The sequence below is a fragment of the Tyto alba genome, unplaced genomic scaffold (assembly GCF_018691265.1).
Source record: "Tyto alba isolate M040663 unplaced genomic scaffold, T.alba_DEE_v4.0 Super-Scaffold_1000006, whole genome shotgun sequence".
Taxonomy (NCBI): Eukaryota; Metazoa; Chordata; class Aves; order Strigiformes; family Tytonidae; genus Tyto; species Tyto alba.
The window spans coordinates 33734153-33758407 of NW_024881272.1; the positions used below are offsets into that span (position 1 = coordinate 33734153).

A 24255-nucleotide genomic window follows, 5' to 3' on the forward strand; every position below is an offset into this window, starting at 1 on the left:
TCGGTGTATGATGTACTTTATCATATGTTAAATTAGCTTCTGATAACAGGAAAGCAGCGGAAGCCACCAGGATCCTTTGCAATGCATCAGAGCAGTTGAGGTGACCGGTGTTCTCCTTGTTTCTTGGAGTGTTGTGAGTGATGCCTAGAAGAGGATGGAAAACCTCCTCGGTGGTTTTGTGTTATGTTGAAAGTCTAGGCTATGTTTCAGTGGGAGCACGAGGATGCAAACTATTAAATGACATTTTTGAGGAATACTTGCTGAAATATACTTTATTTGCCAACAGCTGCCTGTTGAGAACATTAAACTGACCTGACTTAGCTGTTAAACAGTTAATATGTACTCATTTGCTCTCCAATTATTTGCAGCACAGCTGATAATACCTTACTTTTGACGTGATTGTAGGCAGCAGATTTTTCAGGGAATCGTGGCTATTTGTGGTAAAATGTGTGTTTTCCAAGCATGAAGTGCTAGTGAGCAGCACAGAACTAGAATGTCTATAGTTTAAATGTAACAGGTAGTAAAAGGTTGACTGAAAGGGTAACCAAGCAGCAGGTACTAATTCCGTTTTCATCAAATACTTTTCAACTTGAACTAGGACAGGGATTGTTTGTGTGACGTTTGCAATGAAAGAAGGATTTTTCACAAGGTATTCAAAGCATATCTTGTAAAACAACACACAGAGCAGAAGCTCTGTTCTACAAGTAACGAAGTAGGGAAAGAGAGAAGGGGAAAGAGAGATCGTCTAAAATAAATTCAAGGAAACAATATGGTCTTGAAGAGTAGAGAGAGCCAGGCAAGCACGGCAGAGTGGGGAGCAGCGGGTGAGCTGATGCCGTGGGGTGGCTTTGTAAGTCATGGCTGGAAGAGAAGGCCCCTCTGCTCTCCGAAACCCAGAAGAAAACCCGACCTGTTGGCAGTGTTTAAGAGACAATATTCTGCTGGAGTGGTTATGTGTTTTTTAAAAAGATACCTCAGGGAAGCTGCAAAAGATAGCTAGAATGAGAGCTTAATGCCAGGACTTTCTCCTCAGTATTCTTTTAGATGTTTTTCTTTTGTAACAGTGTTTCCAAACTTGTAAACAAGAAGTTGACCCTTTCCTTTGCTAGGATAAATAACGATGGTATTTTCATTTTTGTTTTTTTGCCTGGGGTCCTGGGTGAACTCAGGTGCCACTGACACACACAAGAAACAGTGTTTCTTCTGGAAACTAATCCAAATAAAGTGACTGACTGTAGTATATAAGAAGCCTGCGAGTGGTTGGAGCCACAGTGTTTTCTCACTGAAGTGCAAGAATCAGTTTGGGGATATAAACTATGAAATGTCAAGAAAAAAGGGGGGAAGTTTCCCCGATGAGGAAGAAACTTCTCTAACCTTCTTGTTGCTAAACAAAGCTTAACATCTGAGTCATGCAGTGAGTTTCTGCCTGCAAGATGGTCACCAAGTGAAAAATTATTCAGAGCATCGGTTGAAGGAACAGTACTATGCTCAGATAGAAAAAATACATTCTCGCAATTGATTTTTGTTTCATTCATGCTTTTGTAATTCAGTAATTGCTTGAGAAAGCAATAGACTGCGTACCACTTGAATAAACAGTACCAAAAAATCTGAAATTGCCAGAGCACTTGCTAAATGTGAAAGATAAATCTGGAGTGGAGCCCCTTGCAACAGGGATACTTTCAAGAGTGCTTATAAATAGTGAAAACAGGAACTTCAGGAAGAGAGGAATCAGAAATGATTAATCCTTGGTAGTAACCATTTCTGAAACTACAAGCCCAAATAAGAAACAGAAAACGATCCAACCTCACAAGAGCTCTTGAGAAGGAAATAAGTATAAAACATATGGAAACCTTCAGGGTGAAGCTGCTCTGTTTGATGGGATTCTGTTCAAAGAAAATCATATTCTCAGGATGCACAGTGTGCTCAGGAATACTAATCATAAATCTCACCGTGCCTGTGTGTGGTGCAAGAGCTAAACCCACTACTGCCTATTTTGGTCATGCTACTTGAAGGAAAGGTATCCACGTATATAACATTTGCAATCGCCGCAGGCGTCGGCTTGGAAAATTGTCACTGAAATAGCACAAGATTCTCCAAGTTTTCATCTGAGAATGGCTAGTGGCGTTTCAGGTTCACAATAACACTAGCTGGGTTTGGGTGGGAGACAACGAACATTTAGAAGCAGGATGGTAAGTGTGTTATTTTGAGAGCTTGGATTCAGATCACCGCTTCTTCCAGAAGTGCTCCTCTTACCCTGAGAGTTTTCTGCGGTGGGATCTACGATATATCTTTTGGGATCCTCAAAGGAGAGCAGGAAACTTGTCCCAGCATTGTCATCCTTGAAAATTATAGAGTCTTCTCCAGAGAGCCTTAGAGGTGAGGCACAGTGCGGGAAGAACAGGGTTGGAGGGTCAGATCAGGTGTAGCAGCATCTTTGCCTGCTAACCCCGAGGATTTAATGACAGATTCTTGCTTGAGACCACTCCAAAAGAGGTACATCATCAAGAAGCTCTAGGCAAATGGTCTACTGTTTCATAACGATGAATATTCTGCCATAATAGTTCTTAGGATACCTTTCCCCACTGTTTTTTTCCCAGGTATGCAGGGTTGGGAGATGTGAATATGCCTCAGTTGGTTTTATGTTTGCTTTTGCTTTTGTTTGTGTGTTGTTTTTTTTTCTTTCTTTCTTTCTTTCTTTCTTTTTTTTTTTTTTTTTTCTCTGTCCCAGCTTTGCATTTAATTTCTAGAAATCATTCAGAAATTTCTGTTACAACCCCTCTTCACTGCACTCTCCTAATGAATTATGTATATATGTAACTTACAGACCTTTGGATGAAAGCAGTTAACAAAAGAGAAATACCTGCATAAGCAGGATGATGAGAAGCCTGGCACTTTTACGAAGCTGGTGATCTTTTCCCATTCTGAGATTTTAATTTGCTTTCAGCATATGTAAAATGTTTTGGTCTCCTGAAATCCCCCGCCTGTACTGTTAAAGGTTTGATGTGTTACTTGCCACGTGTCCAATAGGCAGCTGTTCTGTAGGTGAATTGGGTGTGTGTGCTTCTTTGCATTTTTCATTAATTTTTATTAATTTCTGTAATTTTTGGAGGAGCCACAGGATTTTCATTTTTTTTCAAGCTGCTGGTGGGTCACTGATGAATCAATTAAACTATAAATTGGGGACTTTAAAGGCCTTTTCTCAGAAAGGCAAGAATAAGGCAGTGTTCAAATGAGGTCAGGCATAAGACTTGTGAAAATAAATGCTTGTTTACCTAATGCTTAGTTTTCTTCTGGAGCCTGTTCGCATGTTCACAGAAAAATATGTTGTTTTTTTTTTTTTTAAAAAGGAAAAATTATTTGGTCACAGGGAAGTAGCTAACTAGAAGGAAGTAGAAGGATACGTTCTTTACTATCTTTCCTTGTTTCTTAATCATCCATTATCAGTGTAAAAAATACTTTGTATTTCATACAAGTCCTAGTCTTATAGCCTAGTACTGCTCTGGTGTAAGGCTTCTGTCAGGTAATGTAGTTGTAATGAAATGATTTCTTCAATTCAGTTATGTGTAATAAAAGTTAGAAAGTACTTGGTGAGCAAAAGGTAAGGTATTTGTGTAGAGTCCTGTAAAAATAGAGAAGCTTTATGATCAAAAAATAGTAACTTAGCTCTAAGCAGTCTCCTGTCAACTTTGTGCACATCAATAGCAAGCTTTGGTGAATTTTTCTAGATTAAATACTGCTTCTCTTCCCTGACCAGAGGTATTACTGTTGTGGGGTTTGCTTGTTGCTCTTATTACCAGGAGGAATTGATGCTAGCTGCATTTGTTTTGAGAGCGCCGTTGTTCTATTTATAAAACAAGGAGCAAGCAGGAGACATCTTCCAAACTCCTCTCCATGGAACGTTTTATGCTTCCACGTGCCTCTTCACCAGCAGAAACACATAGGCTCCTCTTCTGTTTCACCTTATAATAGTGGTAGCAATGTTCCTCCTGTAGCACTCATCTTTTAGGGAACTCCTTTTCTATGCTGGGGTCGAATGCATCAGAGAAAGCGCTTGCAACCAGCCCCCAAGAAAAAATGCCCTTCTCTCTTCCCATAATTCACTATATGCTTAGACTGCAACATGATGTAATCCCTGGAGTAGTTATTGCTATTGCTTTTTCCATTTTACTCTGCAGAGATGTCTTAATTGTTCCTTTATTTGGTAGGTCTGGTGGCTGTCTAATGGATTAAAGACCTGCATGTTGGTAGGCACCAGCACTTGCTTTCCAGTATATCAATGTAAAAACAGTAAGGAAATGGTGAACTGAAATAGAAGCCTTTACATCAGAGCCGCGATGTTGTCAGGTCCAGGCTCATCGTTTTTAAAGCTGGCTTGCATGGAGTAGGCTGGGCAGTCACAGAGCTTGGGATTTGTTTTTTCAACTCTTTTGGGAAGAGGTGGATCCCAGCTAGGTAAGAAGAGTGGATTGATACGGCGATGCAAGTGGGGGATTGCTGCACGGAGGCGTCTGTATCTCGTCTGGTTCTGAAGGCAGTGGTTCGCCGCTACCCGTAGTGCTGTTGAACTTCTGTTCAGTATCTTGTAGTGTGCACTGAGCAGTGCAGGGGATCTTTCCAGCCTGCAGATTAGCTGTGGATTTGGGAAAACACAAGTGATAGTTCTAAAAACATCTTAAGGTCTGCCTGCTTCTTCCCAGAGCCATGGCAGTCCCATCTCCAGTACTTCAGGATAAATACATATTCATTTGGTAATTATTCCCATCGCCGCACCAGAGCACTTTTAATTTAGGGCACATTCATTCTCTTTCTACAGTTGTACCAGTTACTTTGTGATTGTATAAAACAGATTTTTCTTTAGGAAAGCTTAAACTTTTCAGGAACCCAAGACTATTTCGGTTTTCATTATAGATATTGTGTCTTTGGGAGCAAACAATCTGCACCTGGATTAATGCTTTAAAGTGCAGTCATGTGGCACACACAGCTGCTTCATACCGGTTTTTGCTTCAGACATCTACTCTCATCATTATATTTTTTTAAAGTATAGTTACAATGATAGGTTTTAAAAGGGTACTTGTAGGTGTCAAAAACTGTACTTTATAATCAGAGTAATTAAATTCATAGAAATTAGTCGTTTGAAAGAAAAAAAAAATTGCAAGCAGCATAACATTGTTCCTGCTGTGCTCTTGTATTTATCACTGCATACTTGGTGACTAAAATGTAGTTCATGTTTTTACACTGTAAATATCAACAACTATTATTATCCTTTTCATCAACTTCTTTTGATTTAAAATATCTGGAGAAGATTTTTTTCCCTGCTGGAAGTCTGTAGGCTCAGATCATCTTTCCTTTTTCTGCAGAGGAGGCTGATAGGAGTGTTCTCCATATGTCTGTGGGGTTAAAATTATCCTGAACGCTGTGTGGCTATGGTTCTGCAGATGAGTTCGGTTCTGCAATCTACAGCTAAAATGTATAAATCTAAATGGAGAAAGTAGAGGGAATGCTTCATTCCCAAGATGTTCAGTCTGTAGGAAGTTCAGGTTCTTCACTGCACCCAGTTGTCCCCATATTTATGGTTTTGCCCTTTGAAGTAGGACTTCTTTTTAAGTAAGCAGTTAGATGTTTTTGCAAAAATAAATGTATAGGGTGATACTGTAATTTTCATGCATTAACTCTCTGAGTATCTGCCCAAACTTCTATCGCAGAGACCTGCAGTCAATTTTAAGGATACACAGGCTGTCTCCCAAGCCAGGTTAACTCAGCTGGGTGGTGAGAAGCCTCTGCCTGCGGGAGGGATGCAGCGTGGTGGCTCCCCTTGCTCCAAGCTGGGGAGGAAGGAAAATAGCTACCAGCTACTGAACACTGACATGCTGCAAGTGCCGCTTTGCCGACCTTGACTTACTGATTTTCAGGCTTTCCCAGCCTGTCACCCTCAAAACAGCTGGCAGTCATCATGTAGCATGCCAGGGTCCCACCATACTTCGGAATTGGGAGGGATTTGGTGTTTCTTCCTGCATCACTTCAACGCTGCGCAGGTGCGCAGGTCTGAAGTGGCAGGAGGTCAGTGCTGATTAATTCCTGCATGAATGGGGCAGGCAAGTGTCCTCCTTCCTTGCCCTCCTCGTGCAGCCAGGCTGAGGAACCTTGCCCGTCCTCCCCGTCCCGTGGTGCTGCCGAGGGAAGCGACGCCTTCGCTTTTCTCTCCCGTTTCTGTGCTGTCGGATAGAGGTGGCACTTCTGGTCTCCAGCTCCAAAGCCAAGACAAGTGGAAATGAAGGAGGCTGGCTAATTCGGCACACTGCAACGCTGCTGGACCTTGGCCTTTGCCTTGAGTTTCTTGCATTTTCCTGCCATTTCCAGCAGCAGAGGTCTGCCTGTTCATACCCCAAAGCTGTGAAATGTAGACCTAATAAATTAGATTCTGCTTCTTTGCTCGGTCTCTCAGTAGTTTTGCTTGCAAAGTGCTCAGTCTTTCTCTTCTGGGATGTATTATAAATGCCACTTTCAGCCAGGTTACAAGCTGTTCTGTGCACCGTGTTTACTGTAGAAAACCAGCTGAGGGTACATCTTTCGCAGATTTATTTTGGGCATCTTATTTGGTTTCAGGGAAAAAAACATTTCCTTCCATTCCGAGCTCTCAAAGGAAGGAATATGAGCATTTCCTTATCTCAGTGGAATGAGATTTATGGGGGGAGCACCTGAGTGTTGAAGTGAGTTAGGAATGTAAAAGCCTTTTGAAAGGGGAAGAAAAGCTATCATATAGTGCCTCCCCCAAAATCCTGTATGAACAGATTAAACTGAATGTAATTAATAACATCAAGAAGAAATCCATTAAGTTGTTATAGTAACTGGGAAGCTATGGTTTAAAATGTATGATCTGAGTGACTCAGCTCTGGGGGAAGGGATCTGAAAGCCCACATATGGAGAGCTAGCAGCATCCTTTTCCCTGGTCTCTTCCCCGTCCGTGCCTGGGGAAGCTTCAGTGTGGGCACGTTGCATGGTTAAGGCTCTCACCAAATCCTGAGTTTATTTGTCAGCGGGAAGGACAAGTCCATTCTGTCCACCCTATCTGCTGCAAAAAAGCATGTGGTTTTCATCTTACATATCTACACAATGATTAGTGCTTGTCTCTGCAGCATGTCTGGTGATCCTTGAAGAACGTTGGCAAAACTCACCCAAAATAAGTGGTAGTGGTGGCAGTGCTAGGTCTTTCTGAGAGGCTCTTTCCTAATGGGTAAGAAGGAACCTGTGGGTTCTTGTGTCCTGCAGAGTAGCACCACCTCCTTTCCGGGGGTCCCCTGGAACGACAATATCCATTGAGGTTTCAAAAAAGGGAAATTGTTTCCTATAACTTCCTTGGGATCTTCTTATAGATATAGAAGGAAGTACATTACTTTTGTTGACTTGGTTAAAAAATACTCGTGTAGAGTGAATGTGGGAAAGGATTGTTTTATTTGCATACCTGTGTGCTTTCATTAGCTGCACTCTGTGGTTTCTCGGGATGCAGCTGCTACCGCAGCAGTAAATAAACATTTACCTGCTTCTCTGCGAGTGTTGATGTCAGGTAATGGCACGGATGTCTGAAGAACAGTGCAGAAACCTGAGATGCTTCTTTCAGCCTGGTGTGAAGATGTTTTTTGCTGTTGTAATCTGGTTGGTTCTTCGTATGTAATTCTCCATCCAGAATTAATAATAAACCTTTGAAATAGCAAAGGCTTGCTGTTTCATAGCGTAATTGTCATGACTGTGTGTAGCTTCTGCCTTAGGAACAATGAAGTTTTTGTTGAGCAATTAATTGCATAATGACAAGCTCTAAAACTAGAAGTAATTTGGTAATGTAATGGTCTATGGTGATCTTAAAATATTTAGACAATATATAGTGATTTGTTGCATCTGTTCAGTTAAAAATGAGTATTTAAAAGGCTTGTCACTTTTATATAAGAATTTGGATTTATTAAAAAAAGCTGTAGAGGTCAGAGGCTGACTGTGTTCGACAACCTGTGCAGACTTCTTGGTATGCCTTTGTTTGGTCTGATTTATCAGCTGGCCCAGTGTTTCAGTTACTTCAGGTTTACATGGAATTCATGTGCTATGGATAGACGTTCATTTCTGATGAAATTTAAGGGTATCCAAGTGTTTAATTTCTGATCCAAACTTAACATTTTGTCTGCCAGCAATTACGGTTAAAAGCAATCGAGCTCCCTTTAGTCAACAGAAATGTTTATTACATTAATGGAAGAGAAATGCATGTATTTTTAACTGTAAAAAATTGTAGGTGAGTATGGGGTTGTACTAAAGGCCCCAAGGAAATACTCTGTTACTTGTGTAATGTGGAGTTGTTTGATCTGTTCTCTACTGGGGTGATGAGAACAGGGTGAAAAGCTGATACTTTCTTTTTTTTTTAAAATTATGTTCTCCAAACTATAAGAAGGTTGTTGATATATTGCTTTAAATTTTGCAGGGAGAGTAATCCCTGCTGTAAAATCCATCTAGTAATTTAATACTGCTGTTTTACTGCAGAAATACACAGGTCCCCTTCAGCTTTTCACTAAGGTAATCCTGAAAGATATGAGTTTTAAAACTGTGCTGTTTACGCACTGGGGATTCATGTAGCTGGGTGGTAATTTAATGATTCGGTAGGGCTATAGTAAGTTGTAGATCCCCTTAATCTGCTATCCAACTTTGAAAATCCTTACCTTTATTTTCGTAGAGCAATTTATAGATGTGAAAGAAAACACGCAAGTAGCCTGAAGTCAGTTCTTTTTTGGTTTTTTTTTTTTTTTTTTTTAACTGACTCAAAATTCTGTTACCTGGGAGTGGTGCAGACAGCCTCTGGCTGCTTGATGACGCTATAAAAAGTTGATGGGGCTGGAGATTTTTTTCCGTACTGGAGAGGTGAGTCTGGAGGGCAGCGAGGGACACATTCCCGTGGCTGGAACAGGACTAGGAGCTCCACGCAGAGGCAGGATGCTCCACGCAGCCTCCCCAAGCTGCCCCGACGCTCAGCGCTGCCTTGCCGGGGGACTCGTGTCCTCGAGAGCCGCGGCGGCAGCAAGGCTGGGTCCCCAGGCTGTGGCCTTGCTCCTGGGAGGAGAATGTAGGACAGGCAGGACATCTTTTGTCTTGAAAGCTGGCATTTCTTCTGCCCAGAAGAAAAGTCTACCTCGCCAGCCAGACAAAGGAGTGCAGTTTTTGTCCGGGTAAAGCACGTCTTAAAAACAACATGGGAAACCTTGCGGAAATGTTAGGTCGTTCTTGTGACTTACAGCATTTTGTAGCCTGATGGTTTGTGGCATAAAAAGGTCATTTTGTGTCTACATCATGCTTTTGTTTTGACTTTTTTGCATTGGAACAAGCGAAAGCATCATATTCTGCTGCCCTAACCTAAGGTTAGTTTGAAAGAATACTGTACCAATAATACCAAAATATTTTATTTATGGGGAAAAGATACATGAGGTAGTACACAATCGGTGGCCAAGAGAATTGCCTGTTTTGAAAAGAAATAAGATATTTCAAATATATTTTTTCACTTCATTGCTGCAAAGGTGGGGAACTGCCTTTTACCACCAAATTTTCAATTCTTATTAGAAGAGCAATATTAATTGCAGTTACCAGCCTTCTGTCTTGCAGCAGTTGAATATCTCTTTGTAGGCCAGAGGCTATCGACATGGTACCAGCTATTGCATCTACAGATACAAATGTTGACTTTTGACATCAAGACTCCATTTTCAGTTGCTCTAATTTCTCAAAATTGCCACCTGTGTGCAGAGCTGTAGTTTTTTTTCTCAGTGAGGCTGGATGTAACGGAGTTGGGATTCCCCTGACCATGCTTTGAACAATCTGGGACTCTCATACATCCTTATGCTTTGGAATTTCCAGTTTTGCAATTCCCTTTGCAAGTTCATTGTTGAATGATTTGGCTTTTTTTCGTGGTGATGCACACAAAGGAACCGTGACATGAAGCTTGTCCCTGTGAGATGAGAAGCCTGTGCTCTGAAGCAGGGGGATGCTGCAAGGAGAGGTTTCTGACCAGTGCCCTCCCCATTAATTGCACTATTTGAAGTGATTGAATTTGATTAAAACTTTCTAAAGTACGTAGCATGAGGCAGACACTGAGTGTTGGAAGTATCACTCCACATGATTAAAGGTTTGGAGAGTTTTAAATAGCTAGGAAAAAAAATTACAGTGAGAAGTTTGAGGAAAATGCCGGTGTTACCACTTTCACCTCACATAATAGCACGATTTCTAAGAAAATTGCAGAGTAATATAAAATATTCTTTCATTGCAAAAAAAAAAAAAAAAAAAAAAAAAGATCGCTGATAATTTCAGCCTGTAATCTAGCATAATGCAAATATTTTCCAAACAAGCAAAGTATCAGCTATTGAAGGAAACAAAGTAGCAGGACTATAAGGAAACAGTAACATCTGCTTTCACTGAAAGAAAAATCCTGGAATAAGAAAGCCTAAATGTTCTTCTAAATCAGTTTTTTTTCTAAATCTCTTGTTAGAAATTCATTTTTCACAATACAAAAAATGTTGTCATAGATGCCTCAAAATATATGAAGTAAAATGTTTTAATGGAAGTGGTCTTAGCTTGTGGTTGGTAGAAAACACCTGTGCATTTGAAGAATGCCAAAGGCTTTTCCTTCAGTCTTTTTCTTTTTTTTTTTTTTTTATTGATGGACAGACAGAGATTTCATTCTGGAAATTGCTAGTATGGAAGAAAAACTGGGATAAATCAGGTTTGTAGTTAACCATGCTATGCTAATGTAGTCATGTCCTCTTTAATACACCAAATGCCATGCTTTGCCTTTGCAAGTGAGATGTGAAATTTAATTTTAATTACTCTCTGCTTCTGTATGAGAAGGGGTCTTTCTGAAAAGTGGAGCCATTTGATGAACCATTTATCCTCCAAAGTGTGAGCGTTAGGACAGATGCTTTTAAGCATGAATTTTGGAATGGGGTTGAGTTTTCCTGACAAGCCTCAAATCCTCCATTTAGAGAATTTCCTTAGTTCTAAATGGACAGTTAAGTTATTTTTCAAACCTCAGAGCGTAACTGTTTTTTTGATAAACAGTACATAGGGGAGTTAGGTGAAAAAGGAGAGGTAAAAATAGGTTCTTTTTTCTAATCTGTGTGTACGCAGCTTGTGTACTCTCTCCTGGGTGCTCTTGTGCAGGGGGAAGCGTAGCTGGTTCTCCTTCTCATTTCTGGCTCTGTTTTGACTCATCAGGGATTTTGAGTCAGTCACTTTGGATTTTTTTTTTCTGCGCATTTGTGTCCACTACTGTAAGGCTGAGCATGCTTGCTAAATGCTTTGAGGTCTCTGGGTGAAAAGTGTAATGATGTTAAATGTATCCAAAACCTAGGTAGGAGATGCTGAAATAACAGTTAGTTTTGCTATTGATATACGGCTGGTTTTCATATGAGAGCCACTGTGCATGTTCCAGTATATATTATACCATTTTTGAGACAATGCACTGTGGCATGGAATGATTATTCCTGTACTTAAAAAGAGTAACAGCAGCTACGGCTGCACAAAATCTGTGATCTAAAGAAATAAATCCTTTGTGTTTCACTAACAAACATGACGCTGCCGACAGGCAGTGTTCTTAGCAATAATACATTGTGCGTGGCTAGATGCTGTTACCCTGGAGGTAACCTCATTTTGTACTCATTTAACAGCATGGAGAGGTCTCTCCCAGACTCTGCTTTCTCCTTCCTTGGACTCCTTTCAGGATTATCTTTTATGAGCAGTCTAGGATGCATGATTTATGAAAATGCAATATATCAGCTGCAGAATCCTTCTTCCTGGTGAAGGGAGGATGCAGGGGGGGAAGGAGAAAACTGGCAGCAGCTGTTTACCTTGGCACGGAGCATCGTTTCTGCTTTTTATTTTAGTTTTTGTATGTGTCTCTGGTCAGAAAAGCCAGTTACCTGATCTCGCTGTTACCACCACGGGAGCATTTACTCCAATTGGCCATGGAATAGGTTTTACCTCTGGCAGTTAAATTGTTTTGTTAGGTGGTGGCTCGTGGCCCACAGGGTTGTAGTTTTGAGCCCGGGTTGTGAGACGAGCAGGACCTGCCTGAGCGTGACTTATCTGGTACAGAAACCCAGCGTGCCGCAGCACGGCGAGCTCTGGCCCCAGCTGGGGACTCGTGCCTTCTCTTGTCTGAAGATGCTTCTGGGGATCTGGTCATGCTTGTTCAGGCCCTCAGCTCCCGTTTTATAAGCCTTCTGCAAATCAGAGAGAACAGCAAGAAGGGATATGGGAGACTCGAGTGAGATTCTTGTTAATTTTTATGGGATTTTTACCCGTCTAAACAGTACAAGGAAAAAAAAAAAAAAAAAAAGAGGGGGCAGCGTGCCTGGCTCCTCACTGCGTGGGGGGAAGGCTTCTGGAGCAGTGTGGAAATAGCATTTATAGCAAGACTTATTTGCGTGGGGCCTCAGCAGAAGGAGCCCTACCTTGGCTGCAGCGTTGCACGGTGGCTTCTCCCCTCGCCTGTAGATCTCGTTGGCCAGGGATGCGGGCGCAAGGAAGTTGCAGCAGTGATAAAATGGAGCAGCTCAGCCCATCCCTTGCGTAACAGGCAGGATCTGAGGGGTCTGCTGTTCACAAGGCCGTTAGAGTTTCTTGTAGGTGCTTTGAACTTTCTCCTTCAGCCTCTTGCTGCGCAGCCGGTGTACAGTTAATATTTCTTTGTACTTTCGTGGGTCCCCTCCTTTGCAGGTCTCAGCTAGCTTTATTTCGGTTCTTTAGGGACCTCTTGCTGTTCTCATTTGGCGTTTCAGCTTTCCCCACTCTTCTTTAGCGTTTTTTGCAAAGGGAAAAATTGGCAAGTTTAGGAATGTTCCTATGATACATGAGTTCTGGAGGATGTGCACTTCTGAGGATTGTTTTTATTTGTAGGTTTGATCGTGTACTTCTGTGCTTCGGACCATTGTGTTGCTTTGCTGCATGGCTGCAGTATTTTATAAAAAAAAAGTCCTCCTTGTAGGCTGTTTGAACTTTGCTCTTCCCATAAAAACTGTAGGGGAAAGAGAGAGCTGAGCATTTTAGAACTTTTTCTCTTGGACTAGAGTTTAGGAAGGTGAGAAATAAATCAGTGGCACGAAACAAGTCCCGCATTCGCTGGCGGTGACACAGTAAGTTGGTTTCCCCATGCTGTTCATCCAGCACATGCTAATCCTGCCTGATCTGCAGCGTTTCCGTTATCTGTGTAGACCAGCAAGGCTTAGTGCATTATGCTCCTTTCCTAATAAAAACACGTGGGGAAAATGAAGTCTACTTTTTAAGAAAAGCAACCTACCAATCTAAAAGGGGAAAATTTGCATTGCGTGCATTTTCTGTTGCCCTGGTTTTTCTTGTATTTTTAAACTGACGTGGTTTTTTTTAAAAGCATAATTAATAATTTTTCTTCGCTCTCTGAATGCTGCTCAGCTCCACTCTGAGGAGTGGGAGGCTCTGCTAGTCATTTGCACATGGAACGAGAAAGGTATAAATTGCATCTTTTAATAGCATACTTCACTTTCCTAAGTGATTACCTTAAATCCTGTATGTGCTGGTAGGTAGCACTACTGAACTGGATCCTTTGTTGCTCTCTGAATTGATTTTTAAATTACTTGCATTTGACCGTAGTAGTGGCAATATAAGATTTAAAAATCATTAACGTAGTAAAGAAAATAGAATAGTGTTTTCTGCAATTCTTTCTCCTGCCCAGGCTATTAACATTTGCCTGAAAGTTTCACTATTGCCGCTGAGCAAATATGACCGTATTTTTTTTCAGGAAAAATACTGCTTGTATTTCATGGGAGTTCTGCAGAGCATGTTAGGCCTAAGGACAGTAAGCAGTGTAATGATAGGTTCAAATGAGTGTTGATTTTCCTATCATAACTGAAAGAAATGAAGAGGAACGACAACCTGCTTGTACCCTCTGCTGGAAATCAAAGAGTTACTGGAATTTCTGGAATAGACTGATTTGGTTATTCTCAGCTTTAATGGTTAGGTTGCCAGAGAAAAGATGAGTCTTTCCAATCCTCTTAACCTTGGCAATAGCTCAGTAAGAAACCTCCTAATGAAAGTTAAGACACTGTTTTAATAAAGATAGTTGACTCAGTAGTAACGAGGGAAGGGAGGGGGGTTTTAAAATTTTGGGTTTTTTTGGCCCTGCACAACTTTGACAGAACTTTTTCAAGCGTGTACAAAGAGTATCCTGTCTATAGCGTTCACTTCTTATAATAAAAGAATCAATTTAATTTATATGGTAGATAAATTTGCAACTTTATCACATTGCACAGATGCCTGATAGCTTTAAAAAACCAAATTAATTTAGACTTGGTTTGTGTACTTAGCCTCTAATTCACAGGTTGGCAATTATGAGAAAGCTTAAAGGAGCCTTGGAAGAGGACAAAGCAAAGTAGTGGCTTCACTAGTTGGATGACATTGGTAGGTCCTTCGCACTTCTGCAGCAAACTTAGTTTACGTGAGAATTGCGGTGATAAGGTATCAAGCTAGTTTTGCCTCTCAAAGCAAATCTTTCTTTGAGTTTGTTTTCATAGGTTACAGGCATTTGTGCTAATAGATGCCCTTGCTTTTATTTTGTGTAGTGCTATGAAGTCTAATCAGCATTTTATGCAAATCAGAATAGATTGAGTTTTCTGAGGAGGAGTGAGTTTCTTTGAGATGCCGTAAGCTCTGCAGACCAGTTTTGTTGCTTCTGTTCATGAGAAATGGGAAAAGACCACTGAAAAAACAACTTCTTGATCTCTAAATAAGTAGTGAAAAGGGCTGTTTGGGAAATTCTTATGTATGTATTTCTGCGAGGCCATGTCCAAATAGCTGAACATAATAGTGGTAGTCACGGAGCTGAAAGTTTAGGGCTCAATACTGGAAAAAATAGCCTGGTGCCTAAATTGGTGAAAGGGCAAAAGGTACAGTGAGTTCTTCCATGGCTCAAGATGTGTGTGTGATGCAAAAATAAAACGGTCAAATTCCTGAAACTAATTTTTCAAGGGAATATAATTTCTGCAGAAACATTTGACTGGGTATTTCTTCGAAGTTTTATTTGTTGCATGTACAGCTTGTAAACGTGCTGCATGCTTGTTCCTGCTGTAGGTAGATGGCTCCGGTACCCGCGGTGCTGCTGCCACGCCGTGCAACCAGTTGGCCGTGACCTCCGTTTCCTTTTTTGTAAGCAAGCTGACCTTCCTAGCAATCTGAGGGCGAAGTATTGCTCTCGCATTTTGAATTTGCTGGTTTTGTTTAAGGTAAAACATAAAAAAGTCACTGTTCAAGTAACCAATTGCTATTTGTACCTCAACTCACCTTTGACCAATGTTAAATCCACGTAGGGTTTATTTTTCTTACAAGGAATCGTGTGCAGTTTCCAAGCCTGAAGAGCCCATGTGTTTTGTCTGGGAGAACTAGACCAGAGATTATTACTTTTTTTTTTTTTTTTTTTTTGTGACTGTCACCCCATGTACTTCCCTCCGTGAAATTTTGATGATCTTTAAGGAGAATCAAGTTGTTTGAATCCCAACTCGCAAATGATGTAATTACCTACGTGATCAGATAATCTCCTTCATCCCAGCCCTTTCCTTAGTAAAGCTTCTCTATCAATTTGCCATTCAGGTTTCTGTTTTTTATCTCTGATTGCCTTCAGGTTCTGCTGAACCTGTGAGAATCAGTATTTTGTTGCTAGGACAAATACTGCCCTGGTAATATGTGTGATGGTCCTGGCACCACTGCTGGCAGCTGGGAAGAAACAGGTATGGTGCTGCAGAATGTGCTGTATTGTATGACTTTCACTGGGTTTTGTTTTGGTTTTCTCTATTTCTCAATCTTTGTGTCTTGCCTTCTTGAAAAGTGGGAGGAAACGAATTTAGAGTATGGAAGGAGCCAGATAAACAGCTCTGCTTGCCAGAACCTTTTGTTAATCCAAAGAACTAACAGCATGTGAGCAGCAAACATGTAATCCTCCTGGCCCTGCCTTGTCTGTGGTTCATTGGGGAGGGGACTAACTTTAGGGGTGAGAGGGTTAATCTTCCTGTCTCGTGTGTGTATATATATATATGTGTATATATATATATATATTCTGTGACTTTAAACCTGCTCATGCAGAAGCCAAAATGAGTGGGAAAACAGTGATGTGGTGGAATGTGTTTCTTGTACTCCAAATCATACCAGAACTTCCACATCAAGATGCGTTTTAGGAATTTCTTTAAATATAGTGGATTTCACACTGGATGAGTTGAATAGCTATTTTTTAAAAAATTGTGTAGGAAAAGCAGGCTTTATCACATGCATCCTCACCACTTTTATCCTCACCACTGTCAGTTGCCGGTTTTGAACCCTGTTAATTCATACCTTCACTATAAGGCTTTATCACTCTGAAACTGCTGGGGTGTTTACTGTCATTTTTGAAAAACACAGTTATTGAACACAAAAAAGTTCAGGTGGAAGAACTAGGTCAGCTTGGTGTAAAAAGAAATCTCATACCCTGCCTAGGATATATTCCAGCAAAATGGATTAGACCCAACCGCAGCACTGAAAGAGTACTTTCCTTTGTAGTCTAACATCAAATGCAAATCCTTGCTGCTTTTAGGCATTCCCTGTTACCCCCACTTAACTGGTCCACTGGGATATAGTTTCTTTTTGGAGAATTTGGGTAGTGGAGAGAAACTCTTTGCTTTGTAACAAGAGTGCATGAGTTAGAAAACGTGCATGGGAAAAATTTTCCAGCAAGACTCTTTGGGGTGTTTTTATTTTATTTTTTTTTCCCCCCTAGATGTTTGTTCCAGGTGTCAGATCTTTTATGTAAAGACCGAAGAGAGTGATTCAGATTTTAACAGTAATTTAGTCATGACTAACGGAAGTCTTAGATTTTTCTTGGTAGGCTCTTCAGAAATGCTATCCACATTGAACAGAATATGTTTTTTATAATTCTTCATGTTCTGGTTAAACTTACTTTGACAAACTGATAAATATTTATAAAGGAAAGGAAGCTGTGGTGTAAAAGGACTCAGACTTCCACAGAAATGATCTGCTAGTCAGTCTGGTCCATCTCTCCATGTCTTGTTTCCCAGTGTCGGTTTTGATCTTACAGTTCAGCCCAATTTAGGAGACACTCTTAGACTGTCATTCTTTCAGACTGTTTTTCCAAAGTCATTTTCTTGGATACTTTTTTTTTGTGTGCGTTTATTTACTTTATTATGTATTTAATTTTTTTTATTTATGTCAGTTTGTGAACTGACATGTATTCAGGAGGGAGATGCACGTTAATCCCAGTGTGGGACGTGGCGCGGTGTGAGCTCGTTTGTGTTGGGCATCACAAAGTCTGCACAGCAGGGCAGTCACGAACATCTCAAACCTGTACTTTATTAAGCACAAATCTGTACTTTATTAAATGCAAATCTGTAGCCTACTTAGTTCTGCTGCTTATGCAACTGCTTCCTTCTTTTGTTCTTTCTTTGAATTTTGTCTACATATTACAGTGAAATATGTATTTATTACTGGCAGCAAATAGTCAAGCCATATTATTCCTAATCTGTGCATACATACCACTGCATGATATCTGGGACACTATAGTCTAATTTGCTGTCTGCTGTCAGTTTTGGATTCTTTTTATAACAGGGCTTTTTAGTTTTTCCCAATTGTTGAAGACTGATAAAATTGTTAAACTTATTCTAGAATTTTACTCTTGATACTCTCGTATGACTTTTATGCTGGTAACAGGGTAATGACTTTTCTCACTCCTAGCCTGCTCATCTAATTGTAGTATGGATCAAAAGCTAGATAAGGTTTGCAGAGAGACTTCATGTTGCTACACAACTGTGCTGCCACGTGTCAGGTTTTTAATAGCTGTTCCACTGCTGTAATGCCTAAACCCACCCTGATTGCTTAGCTGGTGCGTGCACGTGGCCTGTTTGTAAGAAGCAGCTTCTTGATCAGGCCATAAATGTGTTTTTCCCACTGGCCTGGCTCTGGTGACAGCAGCAGTGGATGCTGAGAGGAGAGCAACCCTGGGGGGAGGCGTTGCAGAGCATTTTTTCTTGTTTTCTGGACGGTCCCCTTCATCCTTTTCTGGAGGGCCAGGTGTTAGGTGCTTTAGAAGACAAATCCCTCTGCTCTTTTCCAACGTTGCTTCATACAGGATAAAGCTTTCAGCCCTGTGTGCTGGCACTTGTGCTGAAATGGCAGTGAGTTATGGCTGGCATGGATCTGAGCGCTCCGAATGCTTTGGCTGGCAGTGAAGGGATAGATGTGTGTTGGATGTATGAACCTTAAGGGAATGAAAACAACTGGAGGTGCCTGTGCCACAGCCAGAACTGTAGGCAGACTCAACTCCGGTTCTGGCATTGCGTGTTAGTGTTTCCTTTGAGTTTGTTTTGGTTTAGTTCTCTTTTTTTTTTTTTTTTTTTTTTCCCCAGAGGGATCTGGTTTAGAGAGAAACAGGTTTGTTACAGCTCTTCTTGTGTACATGGAAGAGCAGGAGGGCAGTTGGCTCCTGGAGACTGCGATGTCCTTAGACCTCTGTGATCAGAGGCACCACTCTGTGTTCAGGTACTATGCCTGAGAGCTAGTATAGGGGTTTTTTTCTTTAAGTTTTTTTGATTTGAATAGGTAGAGGTGCAAGCTAAATAGCGTTTAACCGGGGCACAGTGGTATTAAGCTGAACTGGAACTCTCGATGGCACAGTTGTGTTGTGGCTGTACGCCAAGCTGGGCTGCCACGCTCGAGTGTGCAGGCTCCTGAATTCACGGTGGGGTGGGAACCAAAGATTGGGTTTGTACAACCAGCTTTCAGAGAAAGATGGCTTTCAGTACCTGCTGCCGGGGCTTTGAACCTCACAATAAAAGCGAGTGGGCAGGCTGCTTGCTTTCTGGGACCCCGGCTGCTGGCAGTGGCAGGGAAGAGAATGAGGTGCCTAATTTTGATGCCACATCTGCTCCTCGTCAGCTGGGTAGACAGCCAGGGCCTGGCAGCGCTTTTTCACAGGCATTCTGAATTGCTCATTGCTCTCCTGAACTTGAGCTGCCTGAACAGGTGATCTGAGTACAGTTAAAAACCCCCTTAATTTCTCAGAGTGAACATCATGTTAGAAGTCTTATCGCCAAGCCTGAAACTTCTACGCAGCTTTTTGTGGTGGCTTCAGCAACGAAGTTTATGAACAGTGGCCCTTCAGCAGCCTTCTACTTCAAAGATAATCCTTCCAAGTGGGGGAGAGAATTTCCTAGCACACAAAAAGTAGCACTCCAGCTCTACCTGTGCTTTGGGGAAAGAAAAGCAAAAACCCACAACCCTCAATGTTCCCTCTGTATAATCATGAATGGAGCTTTTCTTCGAGCACTAAATGCACAGCAAGAAAGAGGAGGGGGCCTGGGCACTCTCCAAGGGGGTCTGTTCCCATGTGAAATGGTTTTTCCTGCTGTTTCAGCTGCTTGGCTGTTTCATTCCCCTTTGCCCTCCTGCGTAGTTCCAAGTGGCTGCAGCGTCACCCTCTGCAGAAGGCTGTAATCTAGTGGCTGAAGCAGTGTGTGTGTGCCAGTGTAAGGGTAAATAACGTTTGTGAGTTATGATTAAATCTTAGAATCACATACAAACTTTTCTTTTATGAGAGCCAGCTCAAGCTGTTCTTGGAGACCTTCTGTACTGTACCTCTGAAAAGGGCTCATTTAGACTAAAATTCTCTGCAAGTAGAACCTGTTAGCTTTGATCCTGTATTACTAGACATGTTTCAAGTCTTGCTTAGATTGCAGAGCCTTGTGAATACCGCTTACTTTTAACATGATTTTACTAAATACTGAATTGTCCTTTCACTAATAGAGAGCTACACTTGCATAACGTATGCTGCCAAGTGTTTTATGAAAATGGGCAGTAAGTTATCAATCGGCTGTGATGTTAGCAATTATCTCCGTAGTCTGTTAGCAAAAACAGTTTGTTATTCAAAAATACAATTCTTTCTTTCAGATTGCGCATGGGAAGGAATTGAATTTGACAACAAGAGGTTTTTTTAATAACGGGGTGCGCTTTAATCTCAATAATGAAGAAAAGCAGAAGTGTCATGACAGTAACTGCAGATGAGGTAAGTTTCTTCTAAAGGGATGTTTTATTTTTCCCAGTACTTTACGAAAATGAGATTAAAAGTTAGTTTTGTCTTATTTTGTAAGTATCAGCTGATTTTGCTTTGGTTACTCATTGATTTCCTTAGAGTTGTTTGCAGCTCATCTAATAAGCAGAAAATAAGCCCGACACATTTAAAAACCAACCAGCCAACCCCTGCCCCATGAGAAGTTTAGAGGAGTCCAGTGCAGAGCATATACTTTATTGGTCTTTGGCCAGTGGAAGGCTGGCAGGCAGCAGGGCACGTTTGCAGACCTTATGGAATCTCTCTTCTGGATCCCATCTTTGTGCAGGAGCTGTACTTGTATACTTAGAAGTGTTTCCCCATCTCTCCGCACCGTAGTGGCCCAATACCTGATGTGATGATGCATGTGTTAGTTCATTACTACACTTGCTAAGCATTATCCTAATCCCCTCTTAATTAAATTCCAGTTCCTGTTCTCTGGAAAAACGTATCCGTTTGTAACGATGGCATGATAACCACAGCCTTAATTGTCTTGTTTGTCACAGCTGAGGCTTGCCAAAAATGGAAAACCACGTGGAATGTATATGAAAATACAGTGGAGGAGTGGAACCTAATAGTGTATGCTATAGCACTCCTTCAATAAATAAGTGTTTCTTTTATGCTCTTAGACCATGTTACACTGCTTTATAGTCAGTTTGCCTGAGCATGGTCCTGGGTCCACTCGGTCCTTGCAGATATTAGTGAAGGCAGGCATCTGAAATCTAATGGGAAGCTAGAAAACTCTGCTGTACACTTCTTAAATAATAACAAAAAAATTAAACAGTCTTTTAAAGGTTATTAATAAAGGCAGGTTAAGTCAGATCCTCATGTAGAAGGCAAGCTTTCCTTTCTGGGGATCCTAGGAGTATTTTTGACCTGATTTTTTGCTGTGGAAGAGTAGGGTTTGGACCATTGAAGATCTCTAGCATATTTTTGGAAACACACCATGCCGAATATATTAAACTTCTATCTAGGTCATTGCAGTGTTGATACCTTAGTAACTTCATGGCTCTGCACCAGCATGCCTTACAGCACTTCAGGCTCTATGCAAGGAGTAAAGTAGCTGTGGGTCATGTTTCCTGTCTGGGTGCTTTGCACGGTTGTGGGATGGGCAAGCAGGTGGGGAAAGTTGAGAAAACTGGTGGTATGCCTTTCTGCCATCGGTTTTGTCTTTCATTCCCATGTTGAGATTCCTTGCTGAGGTAAGAGAGAGTAGATGGTACCACAAAGTTGTTTAATAGTCCCATGACAATGGAGAACAAACATACCTTCCATTAGAAACTATGAGGTAATGGAGGACTCGTGCTACCTTGCAGTTACTGATTATGGAAAAATTAAACCACTCTTTTTAAAGTCACTAGTGCTGGCTGGGAGAGTGCAGTGGTAGCAGTTTGTAGGGAAAGTGAACGAAGGGATTTGGGGAGGCTTTGGAAAGGGCTGCAAAGGGTGGGGCAGAGATCAAAATTCAGGAGCAGATGGAAGAAGAGAAAGAACGAAGAGGGGTTGCCATAGATATAAATACTGATTATAGTAACCTTCCAGCTTCTATTGGTAGCTCATCACACGCAATCCAGAAATATTCTAATTTGTATTGGACAACTATATTTGACTACCTAAATTCCCTGAGTAAGACCACAACTGCCAGCCCTCTTGCAGTGTTGTTCTGCTGTGGAAGAACTTCTGGCTTGGGTTTGAGAAGATTGACAGCCAGGTCTGTGATCATGGTGATGTTTTTAGATAAAAATCAGTAGAAACTAGAAGAGGAAAAAGTGCTTCAACTGATCAAAACCTTTTTTTGAGACTATTTCTACCGGCAATGCCAGACATAGGGAAGGGTAGCCTATCGGGGAGTTCCTCTCACTGAATAGCTCTTGGATGATTCAGGATGTGAATCCAGTATTCTTGGCACCTCTCTCTGCCTGGTGATTCATCAAAAAAACAAGTGACAAACCAATGTGTTTGTGCTGTGGAGAGGAATGATACTTTAAATGGATGTTGAGCGGAATGTTGTCTGAAAAAGTTTAAAATACCAAAAATTGAACGTATAGCCAAAGTGACCCGGATTCTTGAAGTGTGAAGGATTAGAATCAGCTATTGACTTTCGTTTAGACAGTTTGAGTGAATTTTCAAGCTCATTCATAGTTTGATAAAATAACAATGCAGCGCAGTCAGACTGCCAAGATTTCATCATATGGTTATCTTTTGTGAGTAGCTGTGACTGTAGAACAACCATTGTATGTGTTTTATCTTCATGGAGGACAACATTTGTTTGCAGAACTTCAGTGGCTTTTCTATCTTTGCAGAATGCTCTGGATTACCTGGAGTGTGGGCTGAGTAAGTCTTACAGTACTTCCAGCCACGCTCTGGGCATAGACCTCTGGAGAGGAAGAAGATGTTGTTCTGGTAATTTGCAGTTACCACCGCTATCCCAAAGACAAACAGAAAAAGCAAGGACACCTGACAGAGACATTGTCTGTAGACCAACAACTCTGCCTTTGTTGACACCTCCGAGTATTGCAATCACCACTTACCAAGACTGGTAGGTTACTTCCCTTTGCTATGAATCTCACGTAGTTGGGCTTTTTAGGGTGTTTTTGTTGTTGTTTTCTGGGTTTGGGTGGTTGTTTTTAACTTTTTTTTGAAAGGCATGAGATTATTAACTTGTATATATTAATCAGTATTGTTGATGTCTATCAGCTGGTATATCATGGATGTAAGTTTACAAATTAACTACCTTTTTTTGAAATTCTACTTCTGTTAAAACCTCTTCTGTTGACTTTTTTGGTGCATCTTCATGAAACTTTTGTGTGGTAAATTCCGATCTCAGCCAGAGGATTTCTGTTACTAGTTTTCTACCCACAGAATGGGTCAGGATGGTGGTAGACTCTTCTACAACAGCATGAGGAAAAAAGCTCTAGCTCTCTGGCTGTTTTCTGTCCAAGTGTTAGAAGAAAGGCTTGGAAAAGCATTTGAATCTGCTGTTAAGCTCAAGAGAAGTCCCAGAGAAACTATCAAAGAACCGATTAAAAGGGGTTTGCTAAGAGGTGAGTTCCAAAACAGAAACTGAGTGTTAAAACCAAGGAAATTCATCTAGAGGGAGGAGAGGGGAGGCAAAGTCCCAAGTGTTCATGCATTGGGATTGCAATGGTAGATTTTAATGGCAAAATAAGGTTAGATGTCCAGCTTGCCTTATGAATCTTGAAATGGCGTTGCAATGCAGCCTTAAAACCTGTGCTCTCAATTTCAAATTGCAAGTGTGCTTTAGTTTCTAGTTTTTAGATGCTCCACTCTGTTTCATTTGCTGGCTGCAAGACATGTTTGCATCATTATTCCCAAATCTTAAATTGGTTTTAGCTTCTGTTAAGCTCAGCAATCTTCAGAGCTGGCATTTCAGTTTGCATTTGGACAATTATAGAGCACATCCTATGGTAATTTGTTAGAGTCCTTTAAAAATGGTTTTCCCACTGAAAATAGGATTTTTAGACTATGCACTTGAATAGATGAGATATAGAAATCAAAGAGAAATTAGCAGGAGCTTTTGTTCAATTTTTGCATTTAATTGCTGTGGTTAAATTTGACAAAATGAGTTACCTAATTTCAGATGGATTGTGAATTTTGACAATAAAAGGGTTGGTTTACCTTTATGAGCATTTTACAAGTGTTCCCTTTTGTGTCTTTGCAGCAATTTGTAGTCTTGATTGCAGGACGGTTGAGAGCCTATTCATAAGGTGTGCTTTTAAGAATGAATTAGTCGTGATCTTTGATTTGGGAGAATGTAAGGGATTGCAATGGATTATTAATTTCCCTTGTAACACAAGGGGGCATTGCTGCTCCTCCTCACTGCCATTACAGCAGAATCAATGTACGCGTATTGTGTCGCACAACGTATTTTCCTTGAGCTGTATGCCAGTCAAAGAGAAAACACTTATAACTGATCCTCAGGTTACTGCTGTTTCTTTACTGCTGTTAATCCCTTATAAATGAGCAGATAGCTTCTGCCTCCTCTGTTTTGCTTGAGTCTATCGTATCTATTTACAGCCATAGAGCGAGTTGGGAGTTGCTGGTTAATGTGACTGCGATGCCGAGTGCTGTTCCACCACGTTGTTACACCGGCATCTTTGCATCCC

The 24255-nt window shown here is 41.1% G+C and overlaps 1 protein-coding gene across 1 annotated transcript in view; it reads left to right on the top strand.

Annotated features, from left to right (window-relative positions):
- The window catches only part of PDE4B (phosphodiesterase 4B), a 217944-nt gene that overhangs the window by 6182 nt on the left and 187507 nt on the right, over positions 1-24255 (top strand). Inside the window, exons 2-3 of the mRNA XM_042804716.1 lie at positions 19972-20086; positions 22432-22667. Of these exons, the coding sequence (XP_042660650.1) occupies positions 20045-20086; positions 22432-22667 (278 nt within the window). The 5' untranslated portion in view covers positions 19972-20044. The remainder of the gene's footprint in view (positions 1-19971; positions 20087-22431; positions 22668-24255) is intronic.